This window comes from Mesocricetus auratus, unplaced genomic scaffold (assembly GCF_017639785.1).
Source record: "Mesocricetus auratus isolate SY011 unplaced genomic scaffold, BCM_Maur_2.0 Super-Scaffold_100011, whole genome shotgun sequence".
Classification (NCBI taxonomy): Eukaryota; Metazoa; Chordata; class Mammalia; order Rodentia; family Cricetidae; genus Mesocricetus; species Mesocricetus auratus.
Genome location: NW_024429195.1, coordinates 57,910,858 through 57,932,512, shown reverse-complemented (window position 1 = coordinate 57,932,512; position 21,655 = coordinate 57,910,858). Strand labels below are relative to the sequence as shown.

Below are 21,655 nucleotides of genomic sequence, written 5' to 3'. Positions count from 1 at the left end.
GAGGCTAGAGAACATTGCAATGCAAATTCTTTGATATAAAACAAGCTGGCCAACTGTGAAAACTAGACATGTTGTCAAAAAGAGTTTATAAGTATAAATGCATCAAAATGTTCAGAAATTAAGTTGCTGTTAATTCTGGCTCGGTTAAACATTTCACACAGCAAAGTCAGGTGTCTCATTTTAAGTGAAGAAACAATGATAGCTCCACAGAATGGCTCTGAGTGTTAACTGCATGGAGGTGCCCTGGGAAGCTATCTTGTAGAATACAAATGCACAATGATAACAATCAATACACTCAGTATAAAATGTGTCTCCATTTCTCGACTCCACCCCTTCCCCAGGATGTGAGGTAGAAGTAGGTGACTCTCTAATGGAAAAACTACAATTTCTAAAATCTAGAACTCGTGAGAAACAAGGGAAATGAAAAAAAAAAGTAAAACCTTAGAAACTTAGGTCAAAGAGGGTAGTCTAGGCTAGTGGTTCTTTGGTTTATTTGTTATTTTTGTATAATTATCATTTGCCTAACTTTAGAAAAAGCTTTTACTATAATGCTAGACATAACTAGAAATGCCTGGAATTTATAAGAACAGATGTCATTTTGTATATTTTGCCAGGCTAACATTTTATTCAATTAAATTATTAGTATTACCATTCATATGGATACTTACTTTTCCTATAATTGTGTAAACATCTACTAAACACACTAACTATAATTAATTACTTGCAATTCACTTTATCATATAAACTTAGAAGCAGTTATATTGTTTATTTACAATGAATTAGTTTGGGATTTATTGAACCTATAAGACAAAAATTACAGCAAATCTTTCATGAATTACTGGCCATGAAGAAGAAATTATACATTTATTTTCTAACAGGAAGGGCAAATGTCAAGTAAATTGTTTCACAAATGTACATAAAATATATACAACATTTGATGTTTTGATATCATATTGAAATATCACATACAATCACTACTGACAACTATAATAGTAACAATAAAAACAAGGTAATACTTGTCAATCAAATGGCTATTCTAAACTTGTAATGGTCCTAACCATCTTACATGGACAATTTCATTTAACTGAATACTTCAGATACTTGCTAATGCATATAGAAGGGCTACACAGAGAGATGTAAATATAAATAGTCCCTCCTTTTACCAGATACCACAAGGAACTCTTGAGTCAACCTTGTGTTGTTGTAGCTGTTCCTATTATCTGCCCTCTGGGTCTGTAAGAGCTTACTAGTCTCTGTACGATGCAAGCTTTGTATTCACACTGTTTTTGTTTTTCAATTTAAATTTGTTAAATAAGTGTTGAAAAAATCACAATCAAGGCTTGTATATTTTCCTCTTAAAGTTCAACATTCTACTTTTCAACATTTTGGGATTTTGTTTTCTATTGGGCGTTGGCTTCTGTTAGGCTGTCTGGGATTTTGTTTTTTTCTATTGGGCGTTGGCTTCTGTTAGGCTGTCTTCTCCCTAGCCTTCATCTTCTTCCTCTTCTTCCTCATTGGACTCTTTCTCCTCTTCTGCTGAAAATATTTTAATCTCAGAAATCATCTGCTTTTCAGCTAAGATATCTGGAAATTGAGACTGCATTATCAAAACAATGATGACACAGAGCACAAAACATGCTATTCTCAGTAAAAAGATAAATAAGCATAGAGGATCACACACAAGTGGTCGGGGCACTTCCCAACGTGGATACCAGAATTGATAATCTGTAAATAAAGAAGCAATTGAAGAAAGCTAGATTTCATATAAAACGCTTAGCTTGTTTAAGAAATAAAGGACAACAATACATACATGTGGCTTGGTCACGTTCTGCATTACCTAGAAAGAAAAATAAAAGGCTATAAAGAAATACAGAAATTTTTTTCTACCTCTATAAGAATTTTCTCATTAGTACTGTCACCATTCTTTATGCTCTTAGAATGTAGGGCAGTGGTTCTCAACTTGGGGTTGAAGATTAGATATCCTGCATATCAGATATTTGCATTTCAATCCATAACAGTAGCCAAATTACAGTTATGAAACAACAATGAAAGTAATTTTATGCTTGGGGGTCAAAACAACATGAGAAGCTGTATTAAAGGGTGGCAGCATTAGGAAGGTTGAGAACCACTAAAGCTTTTGATATCCTGTTCCTGCTAGTAGCCAACATTAGTCTACAACCTTCTTTTCAGTAGAAGCCAGCCTAGAAAAATGTCTAGAGAAATGTGGGGCTAAGGACATAAAGGATTCTAGTACTGACCGTCTCCAAAAGCACTGTGTCACCTTAGCTAAATACTTCAATTCCATCCTCTAAAGACCCTTCCCACTCTACCGGAAGGCGGAGAACCACAGCTCTTCCATCGTCCTCCATTTACCGTACTCCAGATTAATATGGGTTTACTCATTTCTCATGCAATTCTTAGTTCTCATTTTGGCTCATTTTCATTTCTGAAACAGCAAGATTAAGTCTACTGCCTATGATTCACTGATTTTAGTTAGGTTTTTTTTTTTCCCCAATGAGGTAATTACATTTGAAAGTAGACAAATTTCTTCAGCTGCTCAACTGGGTGGGGAGGGTCAGATAGTCATTTTTCTTTTATTGAAAATAGATTCTTCTCTCACATAATACCCCCTGATTACAGTTTCCCCTCCCCCTTGTCTTCCCGTTTCCTTCCCACCTCCCCTCCCATCCGGATCCACTCCCTTTCTAAGCCGATCATTCTCTACTTCCACTAGGACAGTAAATGAGGGGACAGACGATTGTGGAAAGTGCAATGGCAATGAGGGCTTTGTCTTGCATTGATATTATCTCTATGGTGAAATTCAGAATTCATTTCTTAGGCTCTTTGGAGATGACCTGAAGTCTGTTGCACCTTTGATATCATTTTAGCATTTTGGTTTTGGTCCTTCATACTTTATGTGGTGAGTCCTATATCAGAGCATCTTTCAAAGAACAAAAATCCTTCTCTATACGGTGTGTAGGTACTCGTCCTGCTGCATGGGTACTGTGTTTATAGATCATTTAGTGGAAGCAACAATGTCACAGAGCCTTCTTTCTTGCCACCTTCCTTCACTTGTCACCATTCGTTTTCATTTATTGCATTCTTATTTTATATTTGTATTTGATTAAATATTTAAACAAAATTTAAATTCATTTATAGATATGTTCCTTATTGGCTTTGGAAGAAAAGATTTTAGTTTATGTGTGTGCTTTTATGTGATATATGTGCATGCATACACATGCCTGAGCCAGTGGGGGCTAGACGGTGCTGTGTCTCATGGAACCAGAGTAACTGGTGGGTTTGAGCTTCCTGACCATTGAGTCTTCTTAAAGCTCATGTCTATCAGCTTCTAAGTCTCCTTTGTGGATATAATGGATATGAATTTTTCTCCCATTTTATTGTAAGTTCTTATATTTGGAAAAAGTAAGAGAAAAATTAGGCTCGGTGGTGGTGGTGGCGCACGCCTTTAATCCCAGCACTCGGGAGGCAGAGGCAGGCGGATCTCTGTGAGTTCGAGGCCGGGCTGGACCGACAGCCTCCAAAACAATACAGAGAAACCCTGTCTCGTAAAAACCAAAAAAAAAAAAAAAAAAAAAAAAAAGAAAAGAAAAAAAGAAAGAAAAATTAATCAGATACACACTCTACAATTTTTCCTCTGAATACTTTAGGAGCTTCTCCCAAGGGAGGCAGAACAATTAAAAAAGTTCTTAAATATGCTACTGTACTATTTTTTATTTTTATGAATATTTTGGAATATTATTTTTTAAAGAAGCCATTGTCAAACCGGCCACTATTTAAGGAGTTAGTTGGGAAGTTCTTTCAGAGCGTAACTGTTAGTTCCTTAATTCTGAGATTCTTATATTTTCCTAGGGGGAGCAATAGGGCCAAGGAGGGCAGAGAAGGCTCCGCAGAGTGGAAGACTATGGATGACACCGCTTTGACAGTGTAGTGAAAGCATCAGAGTTGGGATCATGAGTGTCAACCCCCTTACTGTCTTACATCTTATGGATTTATTTTTATCTTACTGCATAGAAGATCTGTGCACTTGTCATCAGAGCGACACCGAGTACAAAATTCCCCTGCCTGATAAGGCCTCCTTGTCATAGTTCCTCTAGAAGAAAACAGAAAGTAAGAAAACACTCAGTTTCTATGCTATTTAATGTTTGTTAGATAAATGTTAATGGCGTTATTGACTTATGTCAATTAAGTGACATTTCCCCGTTTAACCATTTTAAGAAGATGATCGAGTTAAAATAGATTCAACTCTGAGTGGCTGTATGTAAAGATATTTCATGTCAATGTTCATTGCAGCTCTATTCACAATGCTGCATGGAACCAACCTCATTATCCAGCAACAGCCACCTAATTAGGCTGAAGCCCCAACTGACAGGAAGGAATTCATGCCTGGAACTGTATACTGAGCCATCTACCTACAGCTGGTGAAGCCATGGAACCTTGAGACTTCCTATTACTGTCCCTTGCCTAAACCAGTATAATTTCTAACTGCAGTCTAGAGACTCACCCGTCTAGCCACAGATAGGTCAGTTTCCACTCTCACCCAAGAAGCTTCTCTAGGCAGTAGACAGAGTCCATGATGGTTGTTCTTGGTGGTCAATTTGACTCCATCTGGAATGAATTATAATCCAGAAATGGAGGACACACCTGTGAGAGATTTTTCGCTTGGTTTAAAGTCGGTGAATCCACTTTTAGTTTGGACCTTTGAGGTAGGAGGACACACGCCTTTGATCTGGATCCTGGGATGAGAGACACACTTTTAATCTGGACCACACCTTCTCTGGACATGGAAAAAGGAAACTTGCTTTTTTCATGCTTGCCCTCTCCTTGCTAGCATGTCCATTCCTTCACTGGCATGAGAGCCTGCTTTGGGATTCTAGCATATACAAAAGCTGAAAGACCCAGCCTTGTGGACTGAGCAACTATGGGATTCTTGGACTTCTGTTCAGTCTTGGACTTCTGTTCAGTCAATCATTGTTGGATTAGCTAGACTGAAGCCTATAAGTCATTCCAATAAACCATATATATATATACATATATATATATATTCATCCTGCAAGTTGTGTTGCTCTAATACAGACACCATTGCAGAAAATCACAACTGTTCCAAATGCCGATGCAGAAATCAATTGACTGTGGGATCCCTGTCCCCAGCTAATACCTTTATAATACATCCTCTAACTAAAGACTCAGGGAGCTTTGAAGAAAAGAAGTGGAAAGACTGTAAGAGCCAAGAAGACATCTGCTATGAGATAGTCTTTTCTAAAAACAAACAAAAAGGACATGAAGTGGGAGGCGGGGGGGGGCTGCTGTGGAAGTAAATGTGATTAAGATACAGTGTATAAAATTCCCCACCAAATTCCCAAAGAGTTACTAAAGTATTATTATTATTGTTATTATTATTATTTTGAGATGGCTCAGTGGTTAAGAGCACTGACTGTTCTTCTGAAGGACCCGGTTCAATTCCAAGCTCACAACTATCTGTAATTCCAAAGATCTGACACTCTCAAGTAGGCGTATATGCAGGCAAAGTACCAATGCAAATAAAATTTTTTAAAAAAGGGCAGTGGTGGCCTTTTAATTCCAGCACTTGGGAGGCAGAGGCAGGTGGATCTCTGTGAGTTCAAGGCCAGCCTGGTCTACAAAGTGAGTTCCAGGACAGTCAAGGCTACACTGAGAAACTCTGTCTTGAAAAATCAGAAAAAAAGTAGAAAAGAAAAGAAAGCTTAATAACTACATCCTGAATGTCTTAAATGCCACTTCTCAATCTCTGCCACTAAAATATTATTTTAAAAATAATATGATAGATCCCTAAAAACAAAACCCAAGATCCTCTACCTCTGTATATATATGTAAGTCTTGGGATATTGAGTATTATGGATTTTAATCATAATTTTCTCATATAGAACAAGGTGAGCTTGAGATAATCACTAACATGCTTTAAAAGCAGAGTTTTCTTTGATTGATTACAGCATAGAAATCAAACATTTGAAGTATGAGGCTTTGCCTTTGTTTACCTGATGGTGTGTGTGTGTGTGTGTGTGTGTGTGTGTGTGTGTGTGTGTGTGTGTAGAGGGGCATGTATTAAGGAATACAGAACTTTTAGCAAATGAAAGAAATGTTAGGCTGACATTCGGGAAGCAAATTGGAACTTGAGTCCCACAGCCTTACCGAACTGAATTCCTTCAAGATAACAGCCTGAATGAGTTTGGAAACAGGATTCCTCCACTGTAGTGGACACACTGATTTTGGTCCTTGAGGTCCTAAGCACTAAACCCAGGCATTATGCAGCTGAACTCATGACCTATGAGTCTTGATAGTAAGTGGATGCTGTTCATAAGCACTGCGATTGTGTTATTTAATGTGCAGCAGTAGGAAGTCAGTCCATATGCTAAGCCTGCCTCCAGACACCATTGTCCATGTCTGCAATAAGGGGACGCCTGGATTGCATGTGCTCTCTCTCTCTCTAGCCCACACTCTACGGAGCATCCAGAGTAATCTTACAAAAACTGTTCTTTTTAAAGCATAAATAAGACCATGGTGGTCAACTGCTTATAACCTTCCAGTGACTTGCCAATCCCTAGAGTCAATTCCAGAATATTTAACATGCCATTGTTTTTCTGTTTGCTCTATTTGCCACCTAACACCCCCCCTCCGCCACCACCCCCGACCTCTACCCACTTCTCAGGTGATTTTAAAAATTAAAATGTTTGTTTATTATTTATGTGTGTGTGCACATACACACAGGCACACGCACATGGGGGTGCCACGGTGAGCCTGTGGAGGTCAGAGGATAACTTTTAGGAGTTGGTTCTTTTCAAACACATATTACAAGTTAGGAAAACCTAACATTGAAATATTCTCATTTTATTTCAACTTTTTTATCACTCACCCTGGTGCATAATTGCATATGAAAAGTGCTGCGTCTTTGATATTTCCAATTCTTGAACATGGAGTCACAGCACAACCAACTTTGTAGGAGCTGTCCCAAACAAGCTGAAATAAACATGACAAAGAAAATGTAAGATTTACTTAGAAGTATTTATGTTATGCATACTATATTCCATTCACACGGAATCTTTAACCAATAAATTCAAGGACTATCACAATTTGTTTTTTGACCCAGGCAAGGCCAGTGTCGTGAGTTTAGGGAGCATTTCCCAAGTGTCTTTACGTCAATATTGTCATAGTTTCATATTATGGAAAGAGCTGAAGAACACGGAAGTCCAATGCTCTGAGGCAGTGGAAATCAAGTCTGATGGGATGATTTGCCAATACCAACTTGCCAAATTGGACAGTTTTAGGGCTTTGGCAGTGAGGATGAAAGATTAGAGAGAGAAGAGGGAAAGCTTTGTAAAGTGGAAGCTTCTAGCAGAAGGGAGAAAAGAGGAATAATAGGCAGGAAGCAAGCAAGAGGAAAGTGTAACAATGACACCAGCATCCATCCCTCCTCTTGTAGAGGAAGCTGGATCACAAAGCGAACAAAGTATGGGCTTTGCATTAGGAAAGACCTAGAGGAGATATGAGCTCTATAACAGAAAAAATAGACCCTGTATTATGGGGGGTGGAGGATGGGGGTGGGGAAAGGGACTGGAATAATGAGAGATATTCCAGAAATTCTCTGTGTGATCTCAATATTAGTAAAATTCCAAGTGAAGAATAAGTTCTTTTTTTGGCTGTGGGGAAGGGGAGCCATTTCTGTCTCCTACTCAGTTTTTAACAAATTGTTGTTGGTTTTAAATTTTCAAATTTTTTTTTGGTTTTTCTTTTTTTTTCCTCAATGTATGTTTTTATTTAAATTAGAAACATGAATGCTTCACATATCAATCCCGGCTCCCTCTTCCACCCCTCCTCCCTTTTCCCTCCATCAGCCACCTCCAGCCCCCCCGCAATCCCCATATCATTCCTCAGGGAGGGTGAGGCCCTCCATGGGGGGGTCTCCAGAGTCTGTCATTTCATCCAGGGCAGGACCTAGGCCCTTCCCCCATGTGTCTAGGCTGAGAGAGCATCCCTCTATTTGGATTGGGCTCCCAAAGATCATTCATGCACCATGGTAAACATTGATCTACTACCCAAGACCCCAGAGGTTTCTGAGGCCTCCTCACTGACACTACATTCATGGAGTCTGGATCAGTCCCCTGTTGGCCTCTCAGCCATCAGTCTGGGGTTCAAGAGCTCCTCCTTGTCCAGTCAGCTGTCTTTGTGGGTTTCACCAGCACGGTCTTCACCCTTTAGCTCATCACTCCTCCATCTCTGTCACTAGGTTCCAGGAGTTCAGTTCAGTGTTTAGCTGTGGGTGTCTGTCTCTGCTTCCATCAGTCACTGGATGAAAGTTCTAGGATGGTATATAGGGTAGTCATCAACCTTATCATCAAAGAGGGGCTATTAATGTAGTCTCTCCACTACTGCTTACTTTGCCAGTTGGTGTTATCCTTGTAGATCTATGGAGATCTCACTAGTGTCAGCTCTCTCCTCAAGCCTATAATGACTTGATCTATTATGGTATCTCTCATCCTGCTCTCCTCTATTCTTACCTGGACTCAACCTTCCTTCTCCCCATGCCTTCTTCTCCTCTCCTCTTCTCCCCCTCTCTTTTTCCAGGTTATCTCTCCCTCCCCCGATGTTCCCAATCTGCTCAGGAGATCTTGGCTCATTCCACATCTCTGGGGTATCATGCATCTCTCTTGGGAACCTCTCTGTTTCCCAGACTCACTGGCACTGGGATTGTAGGCTGACACTCCCCTGATCTATATCTAAAATCCATATATGAGTGAGTACATACCATGTTTGTCTTTTTGTGTCTGGGTTACCTCACTCAGGATGGTTTTTTCTAGTGCCATCCATTTGCCTGCAAATATCAAGATTCCATTATTTTTTCCACTGACACTCCATTGTGTAAATGCACCACATTTTCTCTATCCATTCTTCAGTTGTGGGGCATGTAGGTTGCTTCCAGGATCTAGCTATTACATATAATGCTGCTATGTACATAGTGGAAAAGACATCCTTGTTGTGTGAATGGGAATATTTTGGTTATATGCCTAAGAGTGGAATTGCTGGGTCTTGTGGTAGACTGAGTCTCATTTTCCTGAGGAATCTCCATACTGATTTCCAAAGTGGCTGTACAAGTTTGCATTCCCACCAGCAATGGATGAGTGTTCCCCTTTCTCCACATCCTCTCTGACATAAGATGTCATTAGTGTTTTTGATTTTAGCCATTCTGACAGGAGTAAGATGATATCTCAGAGTTGTTTCCATTTGCACTTCCCTAATGGCTAAGGATGTTGAGCACTTTCTTAAGTGTCTCTCAGCCATTTTATACTCCTCTATTGAGAATTCTCTATTTGGTTCAGTCCCCTGCTTTTTAATTGGGTCCTTTGGTATTTTGGAGACTTGCTTCTTGAGTTCTTTGTAAATTCTGGAGATCAGCCTTCTGTCAGATGTGGGGTTAGTGAAGATCTTTTCCCAATCTGTGGGCTGCCTTTTTGTCTTGCTGATTGTGTCCTTTGCCTTCTCAGTTTCAGGAGGTCCCATTTATTAATTGTCAATCTCAGTGTTTGTGCTACTGGTGGTATGTTCAGGAAGCAGTCTCCTGTACCAATTCCTTCAAGGGTACCACCCACTTTCTCTTCTAAGAGGTTCAGTGTGGCTGGATTTATGTTGAGGTCTTTGAACTATTTAGACTTAAGTTTTGTGCATGGCAATAGACATGGTTCTATCTGCAGTCTTCTACATGCCAATATCCAGTTATGCCAGCACCATTTGTTGAAGATGCTATTTTTTCTCATTGTATAATTTTAGCGTCTTTGGTGAAAACCAGGTGTTCATAGGTTTGTGGATTAATCTTAGGGGTTTCAATTTGATTCCATTTGTGTACCTGTTTATTTTTGTGCCAATACCAAGCTGTTTTCAGGAATATAGCTCTAAGAGCTTGAAGTCAGGGATGGTGATGCCTCCAAACGTTGCTTTGTTGAGCAGGGTTGTCTTGGCTATTCTGGTTTTTTTTTCCATACAAAGTTGAGTATTGTTCTTTCAAGGTCTGTGAAGAATTGTGCTGGGATTTTGATGGGGACTACATTGAGTCTGTAGATTGCTTTTGGCAGGATTGCCATTTTTACTACATGATCCTACCTATCCAAGAGCATGGGAGATCTTTCCATTTCCTGGTGTCTTCTTTTCTTTATTTCTTTAAAGACTCAAAATTCTTGCGAAACAGGTCTTTCACTTGTTTGGTTAGCATTACCCCCAGGTATTTTATGTTGTTTGTGGCAATTGTAAAGGGTGATGTTTTTCTGATTTCTTTTTCAGCCCTTTTATCATCTGTATATAGTAGGGTTACTGATTTTCTTGAGTTGATCTTGTATCCTGCCCCTTTGCTGAAGGTGTTAATGAGCTGTAAGAGTTCCCCGGTAGAGTTTTTTTGGGTCACTTATGTAAACTATCATATCATCTGCAAATAGTGAAAGTTTGACCTCTTCCTTTCCAATCTGTATCCCCTTGATCTCCTTTTGTTGTCTTATTGCTCTAGCTAGAACTTCCAGCACAATATTGAAGAGGTATGGGGAGAGGGGACAACCTTGCCTTGTTCCTGATTTTAGAGGAATTTCCTTGAGTTCCTCTCCATTCAGTTTGATGTTGGCTGTTGGTTTGCTGTATATAGCTTTTATGATGTTTATGTATGCTCCTGTTATCCTAGATCTCGCCAAGACCTTTATCATGAAGGGGTGTTGGATTTTATCAAAGGCTTTTTCAGCATCTAGTGAGATGATCATATGATTTTTGTTTCTCAGCTTGTTTATATGGTGCATTACATTGATGGATTTTTGTATGTTGAACCATCCCTGCATTCGTGGAATGAAGCCTACTTGATCATGGTGGATGAGTTTCCTGATGTGTTCTTGGATCCGATTTGCCAGTATTTTATTGAATATTTTTGCATCAATGTTCATGAGGAATATTGGTCTGAAGTTCTCTTTCTTAGTTGTGTCTTTGTGTGGCTTGGTATCAATGTTATTGAAGCCTCGTAATAAGAGTTTGGCAAAGACTCTTCTGCTTCCATTGCATGGAATACTTTGAGAATTGGTATAACCTATTCTTTGAATTTCTGGTAAAATCCTGCACTGAAGCCATCTGGCCCTGGGCTTTTTTTTTTGCTTGGGAGACTTTCGATGACTGCTTCTATTTCCTTAGGTGTTATAGTTCTATTTAAATTGCTTATCTGTTCTTGATTTAATTATGGTGATATTTATCCAGAAAATTGTTCATTTCCTTTAAATTTTCAAATTTTGTGGAGTACAGCTTTTCAAAATATGACCTGATGATTCTCTGGATTTCCTCACTGTCATTGTTATGTCTCCCTTTTCATTTCTGATTTTGTTAATTTGCATGTTCATACCCTGCATTTTGGTAAATTTTGATAAAGGTTTGTCTATCTTGTTGATTTTCTCAAAGAACCAACTCATTGTTACATTGATTCTTTGTTGATTTCAGCCCTCAGTTTAATCATTTCCTGGTGTCTGCTCCACTAGGGTGAGTTTGCTTTCTTTTGTTCTAGAGCTTTCAGTTGTGCTGTTAATTCTGTAGTGTGACTATTCTCCAGTTTCTTCATGTGGGCACTTAATGCTCTTAGCACTGCTTTCAAAGTGTGCTAAGTTTGGGTATGTTGTGTCGTCATTCTCATTGAATTCTAAGAAGTCTTCAATTTTTTTTTATTTCTTCTTTGACCCAGGAGTGGTGCAATTGTGTATTATTCAGTTTCTGTGAGTTGTGTTATTGTTGAATTCTAACTTTAAGGCATAGTGGTCTGATAAGATACATGGAGTTATTCCAATTTTTTTTGTACCTGTTGAGATTTGCTATGTTGCCAAGTATTGTGGTCGATTTTTGAGAAGGTTCCATGTGGAGCTGAGAAGAAGGTATATTCTTTTGTGTTTGGATGGAGTGTTCTATAGATGTCTGTTAAACCCAACTGGGTCATAACTTCTATTAGGTCCTTGGTATCCTTGTTAAGTTTCTGTCTTTTGATTTCGTCTAGTGGTGAGAGTGGGGTGTTGAAGTCTCCCACTATAAGTGTGTGAGGTTTTACACGTGCTTTGAATTTTAGTAATGTTTCTTTTATGAACGTGGATGGCTTTGTATTTGGGGCATAGTTGTTCAGAATTGAGACTTCATCTTGGTTGATTTCTCCTGTTATGAGTATGAAGTAACCTCCTTCATCTCTCTTGGTTGGGTGGAGCAGGAGACTAGGGAGCATTGGCTCCTGCCACTGAGATGAAGACTCAGCCTCTTTTTCTGGTTTTTCAAGACAGGGTTTATCTGTGGCTTTGGAGGATGTTCTGGAACTAGCTCTTGTAGACAAGACTGGTCTCGAACTCACAGAGATCTGCCTGCCTCTGCCTCCCAAGTGCTGGAAATAAAGGTGTGCACCACCATCACCAGGCTAAATTTTCAATTCTTAAAGCAATATAGTGAAACTAGAGACAAAAAATCTAAAGGTAGAGCATTTGTTAAGTAACATGTGTGAGGCCCTGGGATCTAGTCCCAATACTGCAAAGACAACAAAATAGAATACTAAAATGCAGGAGTTGAAGCAAAGTCTAGCAGGTCCAATGTAAGAGATGTGGATGGCTTGGTGACTTGAATTACAGAAAACAATATAGTAATAGGAGGTGGATAAAAATTATATTAAGGAGTCTAACTCTGCTATGTATAAGAAGGAGGAACAGATTAAAAAAGAACTGATCAAAAATTCTGTGAAGAGTTCATTTGCTAGAGAAGAAAGAGTGGAAATCAAAACCACCAAGAAATTTCAAAATTATGCTTTACAATATAAGTTGATTGAGATGATCATCTCATATTTTAATAAATTAATGTTCATTCAAAAATCTCTTTGATTTCTGACATCAGCACTTACTGAAGAAACTAAGCAGGATCATGTCATGTTGAGAATATGTGGGTAAAAAGACAAGGTTTCTCCTACTTCAGTTACTATGTAAAATAATAAAGGTGAATACAGAAAATTAAAGATGGCTGAGAATTCCTGGAGGTTAAGGGGTCACCTGGAGTCCTGGGCTTGGGTGGTGGAACTAACACTAGAAGTCAGTCGATTAGTTACATAGTCTACCTACTGATTTATAGGACTCCTTTTATGCTTGCTCATGGTCAGTAACTTGTAATTCATTTCCTTTAAGAGTCTTTCTACTATTTCTATCATGAGCTAGTTTCAGAACAACCCCCTTGATCTGAAGGTATGCAGACAATGGCTATTTCTTGTAGGATTCACAATATAGATGGAATAGTGGATGTTTAAAGACATAAAACAAGATTAAACATTTTATTTTATCATTTGAGCTTATAAATTTAAAACAGAAAACCAGGTAAAGCACTTAAGAAATCTACTAATTTAATAACAACATACAAATCAGATACCTGAACATAATGAGAACAGTCCTCTCCAAAGCAAGTGTCATTGTGAAAATTGTAACTTTTCCTTTCTTCATGCCAAGTTTTGATAGCGATATTTGTAGCAAATTCTTGTTCAGGACCAATCCACATGTTTTCGCCAATATCACTAAATACAGGATGGGACTCATGCCCTTTGTTTAAATGAGTATTACGCTGATTCGTACATTTTTTTCCCCACGCTCTAGCAGTACGTGATAAAGCTACATCCCAAGTCTGAAACACACAAAAAATCAGACAAAACAAAATAATTACAAATAATGTTGTTTTAATGCTCTACTTTATTTTCTTGATGTTTACTATTTTGGTAAGAACTAGGCCAATTTTGTATTATTTCCCTCCCCTCTTTTTTGTTTTTTGAACAATATTTGTAATAAAATGACTACTTCCTAAGACAAAAGCCCATGAATATGCCTGTAAATGAAATATTTAAGTGAAAGGTTAAACTAATCATTCTAGTACTATTTCATATAGCCTTTTCAGACTACATAATAAACTCACATACAATTTGATCTGAATATACACATTTAATGCTCCGTCTTTTGTGCCTAGTAAACTAAAACATTCGCCTAATAACTATTTACTGAGCATTCATTATACATAGATTATTATTTTCAGATACAAAATGAGAGGTCAATGGACATTTGGTCCTCATGTTGCTGCATTCCCAGCACTGAGGAGGCACAGGCAGGAGGATTGCTAGGACTTCCTGGCTGCCATTCCAGCTGAAAAAAACCATGACACTAGATTCAGGGAGATACCCTGTCCTAAAGGAGTAAGGTGGAGAAAAGGACACCTGATACCCTCTTCTGGACTCTGTTTGGACATGCACTTCTGGGCCCACACACAAGCATCACACATGTGTGCATGCATGCATGCACACACATGCGTATACACAAGTGTGAACACACACATACACAAGTATCACATACTCACAAGCACATATGTACACACATATACTCTCACTCTAGCTTGTTTCAAACTCTTTTTGACATTTAAATTCACTCATAAAACATCTCATTAAATAAGTACATCCAATCGCAGTCTACTTATAGCATCACATGAAATTCCTTTCCCACAACTTTTCTGACAACTTTCTTTATTCATTAAGTTCTTACCACAAAACTTCCTGTCTTATCTGTAGTAATCAGTCATTTTACTTCAGAGCAAAATTATGATTTCTCTTTGAGCATAACACAGTGAGTCTATGGACTGAGAGTTATTTTCCCAGCACCACACATCTCATATTCCCTTCTCACCGTTCTCACACAGTCTGTCATTTCACTATGATTTCTTACTTTACAGAGAGCTCAAGCTGACAATCGTAAGTGGATATCTAAAACTTAACCTGCCATAGTCTTAAGGGAAAATGCTACCAAAAAGGTGTTGGAAATGATTTTTTAGAAAGACATATAAACAGTAAAAAAAGGAGGCATCCTTTCAAGTTACTTTCTTATTAGCCATTCACTGACTGTCAGCACAGCAGAAAAAACTTTGAGCGTGGTGGCAGATGCTGTCTCAAAAGAATAGGACTGAAAGCATCAGAAGACACTGGGTAACCTCCTCTGGCCTCTATATTCTCTCAAATAAACATGCATACACATACACACGCACACACACAATACTGAACACATGTACAAACACAACAAAAGGCTTTACTGAGTGAGACGTAAAGGTTGTCCTGGATATAGAAATCTGGAACTGAGAGAACTATTACAGGATGTATTTTGAGAGCAAGGAAATTTAGAAATAAGATTTGAGTAAACTGGTCATAAAATTAGCATACACAATTACATGCATTTGTAGACATTAACAATCAACTATCTGAACAGAAAAACTGGGCACATAATTCCACCATGATAGCATCAAAAAAGTAATAATAACCTATTGATATTTTGTTTGTAATCTAACAAGTAAAGCTTCCGTGAAGATCAGAGTGCAGAGCTAAGCCACTAGTTAGCCACACACACATTAAGCCACTAGTTAGCCACACACCTAGTTAAGAGCTAAGCAACTAGTTAGATGCACACGCACGCGCACACACAAAGACACTAGTTAGCCACACACTTAAGCCACTAGTTAGCCATAGAGGACAGGCAGTGGTGGTCACACCTTTTAATTCCTGTATTTGGGAGACAGAGGCAGAGGGATCTCTGAGTTTAAGGCCAGTTTGGGCTACATGACAGTGAATTCGTCTAAAAGAGAAACAGAGCTCACATCTTTGATTCTAGCACTTGGGGTGACATGCCTTTAATCCCAGCACGAGAGAGGAATATAAGGCAGGAACTCGGTGAAGTCTCAGGACAGTCTTAGGGAGCCTGAGGTTTGGTGGAGAGCATTGCAGTCTGCAGTCACGCTGAGGACAGGATCCGCCCCCTTTTGTTAGCCTTGGAAGAGGTAAGAACTCTATGGTGGTTTGGCTGCTTTGCTTTTCTAATCTTCAGCTTGAACCCCATTATCTGTCTCTGGGTTCTTATTATTCATGCTACAATAACCTTAACCAAACTGGACTTTTTTTAACCATAGAATGTTGCTAAAGAAAATTAAAAAAGCACTAATGAAAAGACTGGTATCTATGGCCAGGGTCTTAATACTGAGGTGTGCTCACTACACAAAATATTCTAATAGTGTGACCCCCTCCACCATAAGCAATTCAGATAGATTCTTAAGGGACACTGAATAGAATTAAAAAAAAAGTCCTGAAAGAAAACAAACTCAGAAGAGCGATTGGCAGACTGCGGAATGAGATAAAGAGCTCCAAAATAAATCCCAACACTCACACAGGAGCATGGCTGCTACACGGGCTGCCAAGACCAATTGATGAACAAAAAGCAGTCCTTTAAATCAAGCCTGGGAAAACTGGACACACACACACACACACACACACACACACACACACACACACACACACACAAAGAATAGAATTGGGCTTTTATCTTATACCATATCAAAAAATCACAAATAGATGAAAGACCTAAATGTAAGACTTGAAATTACATTTTGTTTTTATTGTTATTGTCATAACAACATTTTTAGAAAAATATAAAGAAAAATTTAATAAATTGGATTTAGTAATGCTTTTTCTAAGACAGTACCAAAAGTATATGCATGAAGGAAAGAGTAGACTTCATCAGTTTTAGGAAATTTTACAAATGATTATTTTTATTTTTACATGTATGTTTCACCTGCATACATACATGTGTACCACCTGCATGCCTGGTGCCCAAAGAAGCCACAAGGGGGCCTTAGGGCTCCTTAAAACTTGGGTTACAGTAGTCTGTGAGAGCAGGGAACCAAACCCAAGTCCTCTACAAAAGGAGCAAATGGTATTAACTACTGAACTCTTTCTCTAGCCTTAGGTTTAAGACTTGAACTATAAATAGATAGACAACCTGTTACATGCATAGGAATGTTAAGCACACAGGATCATTTTTCCAATAGGAAAGATGACAAATATGTTCTTCCATCCAGAAAACCGAGAATTAGAAGAGGTTAACTGCCTGGTGATCTGTGGTATTTGTTGGGTCAGGCCACATCAAGCTATTACAGCTAAGACCCAAGGTGACTAGTAATCTAAATGACCCTTGAAGACAGAGCTCTCCCAAGCTGCCACAGCTAGGACTGAGGAGACTAAAAACCCAATGATCTCTACCCTATCTGTACGACTGAGATGAGGCCAGACCCTGAACCCATCTTCTTGAAAGAAATGATATGTACCCTGGGCTGATTTTCAATGTAATTATGCTTCCTTGTGCAATGGGGATTGTATTATACCAGGAAACTTTTTCCAAATTATACTGGGAGTAAATACATTTCCTGTTATTAGACTCCCGGGAGTCTGATCCTCGATTTCATTCTTATCTCTTTGTGTGGTTCCCTTCCCTGTATGACACCTGCAGGCCCCCCCCCCCCAGCAAGCCACACAATGAGAGAAGGCATCTGTAGATTCTTCCTTCCCACACCCGTCTCTCTACTCCTGTACTTGCTCTGTTATCTCTCCACACGTCTAGCCTGTCCCCTCATCTCCCTCTACTGTGCTCTCTTCCTCTTTCTGGGTGATGGACACAGAGGAAAGCACTGGAAACAGGGCAAAGGAAGGAAGAAAATACTGAGACGAAACTCACAGGGCTTTTATTTAGAAAGAAACAAGCAAACTTAAGCTAAACCTAAAATGTACCATTTCAAATTTTTAAATTATATGATGTAGGCTCACGGGGGTCTAGGGCTTTCTATTCTTTTTATTTAAATGTTTTATGCTTCAGAGATCACATACAAAGCTTGCAAAGGTTTTGCTAGAAACCAGTGTTTACCTGTATTAAAAAGGAAGGGTAATTCACACTTGGTGAAACAGTAACAAGGAGTAGGAAATACAAAACACCGGCTGGGAAAGAAACAAAACAAAAGCCATCATCAGCAAATAAGATTATCTGAGGAAAATACTGACTACACAAGATAGAGAAGGTGAATAAAAAACAGACAAGCAATGGAGCCAGCATTCGGAAGGTAGGGTTAGGTCCTGAGAGATCACTCTGCAACTGAGTTCCATTCCCAGAGCCCACAAAGCAGGACAGAACAAACTCTTCAAGCTGTCCTCTGACCTCCATATATGCTTGTCACAGTTTATACGTGTAGACATGGGTACACACACACACACACACACACACACACACACACACACACACACCAAAAAATTAAATCCAAAAGAATTTTTCAAAAATTGAAAAAACCCACTTCATAATCAATTTATGCAATTTAGCAAATGATCGAAAATACTCAAGATGTAGAAACATAACACTTGCCTGTTGCTGGTATTTGCTGTATTTGCCAGAGTCTTTAACAATAGTACCTGCTACATTTCAATAAAAAATATTATATTGTTAACATTCACCTTCAAAATTTTTTGTTGACAGAAAGGACATCTGTAGGGAGGGCAGACCTATGTAATTTATAATGTAAATTACAAGTGCTTAATTGGCTTATATGGATTTTTGCAATCATTTTTAATGGCTATTGTGGAATCTCCATAGCAGCAAGGAAATAGCTGATGTTGAACAGAAGCAGAAAAAAAGGGTGACTTTTCTCTTTGAAAGAGAAAACAAGATAAGGGTCTGTTTTAGCATGGCAGGGTCTCAGGACACTCCTCCCAGACTACCCTTGGCTTCTCCGTCCTTACAATTTCCATGAAAAGAATTCAGAGGAGACAGGCAGCTTATGGTGCAGAACACAGAGCTGCCAAGCTGTATACAAGGCAGAGGGTGGGCAATGCCAGTCTACCTTTTAGACAGGCTTTATTGACTTGTAGTCTTTAGAACAAACAGCTTTCCTAGGGCATTTTCCTACCCAGATGTTTGAGAAGCCCATTTAGACCGACAGTGGGCGGTGGAAATATCCTTTTCTTTTTCATATTGTGTGCTTGGATTAAGTTTAGATAATAACCAATTAATGACCGTTTGGGCACTTCAGGAGTCACACCTCCTCCCAAGGCATGATATGTCTCAGGTCCCGTTCCTCTGACTGCAGCCCTTGGCTTTAGAAGTTTCTGGTTATGATGGAGTCCTCCAGCCCCAATGCCTTCTGACCCTGATAATACCTGAGTAGCTACTGAACAAGGGGGCCTAAGACAAGCCCGTGGGAGCAAAATTCAATACAGTGATAAAAACAAATAAACAAAACCCCTGAAAACCAGAATGAAAGAAATGGAAAAAAACGCCTATTAATCAAGTTTTTTTTTTCTAAAGGTAGAATTAATGTGAAAACATTTACAATGGGAAAACATCCAAAATTTTAAATAAAATAGGATCTGACTTTCTATTTGTACCACCCCGAGTATCTCACTTTCTACTAATTCAGATCCAAGGATTCTCTCTTCAACATTTTTACTTGATTTGTCATTGAAAAGGTTGCGTTGATTCTTATTGCTTGAAAACAACAACAGCAACAACAACAAAACACAGTTGCATTAAACTACAATTCCTAAATCGGCGTCCCTTAAAATTTGCACCTCTGGGGAGTAGTATCTCAACTTCTTCCATACTTGGTCCTCTGTAAAACCATGGAACCGATCGTGTATCAGCGCGACAGTGGTTGTATATGTATTTTAAAATTCAAACATGTGTGTGTAGTTTTGGGTTTCCCCACGCTATAAAGTGGCCTGGGTGTTGGGAGGTTTGGGAAGCAGCCTTCAGGCCTCACCATGAAGCGCAGGTTAGACCCTTCCGGGAAGACGGAGCCTCGGAGCTCATTATGGAGAGTCACGTACTCATTGATGAAGTCTACATCCTCTTCATGAGGCAGGGGGTTGACATTCAAGCCAGAGCCCATCAGTAGGAGCCACAGCTCCCACAGCCATGGCTTCAGCACACCCCCTAGCGTCAGGGGATGCGACTGAGCACTTGCCACCACAGACGAAGGCAGACAAGCCTTCATGGTCACCCAGCAAGGACAAACCAGTGCGCATGCGCCAGCCTGCTGCCAATCTACGGGTCGGCAGAAGGCTCTTAAGTAGGAAGAGAAGGAGGGGCGAGAAGTGGGTGGGGAGAAAAAAATCATGAGTTAAACGCGTATATGTTTTTTTTTTTCTCACAAGACTAATTGAGCATTATCTGGAGTTGATCTTTGATACTGAAGGGTGTGTCTTCATTTACTGATCTAACATTAGTTTGTACCCTAAGTGTTGAATGACTAACAGGTCTAGGATATCTTGTTTTTGTGCAAGGGGGAATCCTCATTCTTGTCATTCTTTCTGCTTTAGTGATGAACATCCTGCTCACTTTTATTTTTTTGTTTTTCTTTTCTATTGAGTTGTGAGTGTATTTATCGTTGTCTCTGTCAGAGACAGAAGATTCTCTTTAAGTAATTTATCTAAAGCAATCGTGCCATTAAATCTTGTTTATCGTTTAATAAAGCCACTGAAGATCAAAATGCAATGCTAGCTACAGCCATAGAGTCAGGAAGTGGTGATACACACATTAAATCCTAGGACTCGGGAGACAGAGACAGACGGGTCTCTATTAGTTCAAGGCCACACTGAGCTACGTGAAATTGATCCAGTCTAAAAGAGAAACAGCTCACACAAAGGTGATCCCAGCACTTGATCACAAGCCTTTAATCCCAGTATTTGGGAGGCAGAGGCTGGCAGATCTCCGCGAGTCCAAGACTACCCTGGGCTACTCGAGAATGAATCAGAGCTCACGCCTTTAATGTCAGAATTTGAGATATATAAAAGAAGCAAGGGATCTCATGTGAGATTTAGTTTCCAGACAGGGAAGGCACAGGATTGCAGTCTGAGACTTGGTGGAGAGCAGTGCAGACAGCCCTTTTAGCCTGAGGTAGAGGTAAGAGCTAGCGGCTCGCTGCTTTGCTTTTCTGATCATCAGCTTGAACCCCAATATCTGTCTCAGGGTTTATTATTATTTGTGTTACAAAATCTTGAAGGTAATTTTTTAGTTTTACTTAGATATTTCTTTAACAAAAGATAGACTCTTTAAGAGGGAATTTGTAGATGGAGAAGTATAGATATATCTCATGTGATCTCTGTCCTTGCAAAACATGAAGCCTTCTTCATTATCGTGATGGTATATTCCTGTAGTGCCATGATTCAGCCGTCGAAGGCAGGGAAATGAAGTGTAGAGTAGCATGGTCCACACAGCAAGTTCAGACCAGTTTGGGCTACATAGTGAGACTGTATCTCAAAGCAATAAAATGAAAAATGGTCTCCAACCCCACTTTCATGAACTATTCCTTGTGTACCACCAAAACAAAACAAATCAAAACAAATACACTAGGTTGGGTATTTGTTACAATTGATGAGGCCATGGTGGCATGTTAATGTCCAGATTGCACAGTTCACATTCAGATTCATGATGGATGCAGTACACCTGTGCATTTGGGCAAATGTATAATGATTCATTGTTACACATCACACACCCTGAAAATTAATAATTTTAGTGTTATACAGAGCTGTTTCCCTGCTCAGAAATTTCTCCATGCCATCCATCTCTCCTCCAGCATCTTTTTTTAAAATAATTTTTTAATTTAACTTTTTACACGTTACTCGCAGCTCCCTCTCCCTCCCCTCCTCCTCTGCCCCCCCATACTCCTAACCCTCCACTCCATCCCCCCTCTGCCTCCCAGGGAGGGTGAGGCCTTCCATGGGGGTTTTTCAATGTTTGCCATATCA

At 39.3% G+C, this 21,655-nt stretch overlaps 1 protein-coding gene across 1 annotated transcript; it reads right to left on the bottom strand.

Moving 5' to 3' along the window:
* Positions 1–681: 681 nt before the first annotated feature.
* Positions 682–19,920, bottom strand: Glipr1l2 (GLIPR1 like 2). The gene is made up of 6 exons (XM_005067957.2): positions 19,669–19,920; positions 13,444–13,692; positions 6,908–7,011; positions 4,026–4,111; positions 1,811–1,837; positions 682–1,725 (listed from the first exon to the last, which is right to left on the bottom strand). The coding sequence occupies exons 1-6, from the start codon at positions 19,900–19,902 to the stop codon at positions 1,484–1,486; spliced, it is 942 nt and encodes a 313-aa protein (XP_005068014.1). The 5' UTR covers positions 19,903–19,920; the 3' UTR covers positions 682–1,483.
* Positions 19,921–21,655: the final 1,735 nt, after the last annotated feature.

What these genes read in the sequence shown, in the direction of transcription:
- Glipr1l2 (XM_005067957.2), bottom strand. Translation starts at nt 19,902, where the DNA reads ATGAAGGCTTGTCTGCCTTCGTCTGTGGTGGCAAGTGCTCAGTCGCAT. An exon ending in ACTGTTCTCATTATGTTCAG is followed by an intron (nt 7,012 to 13,443) that starts GTATCTGATTTG and finishes TGTTTATTTCAG; the next exon opens with CTTGTTTGGGACAGCTCCTA. An exon ending in ATATGCAATTATGCACCAGG is followed by an intron (nt 4,112 to 6,907) that starts GTGAGTGATAAA and finishes GTTTTCTTCTAG; the next exon opens with AGGAACTATGACAAGGAGGC.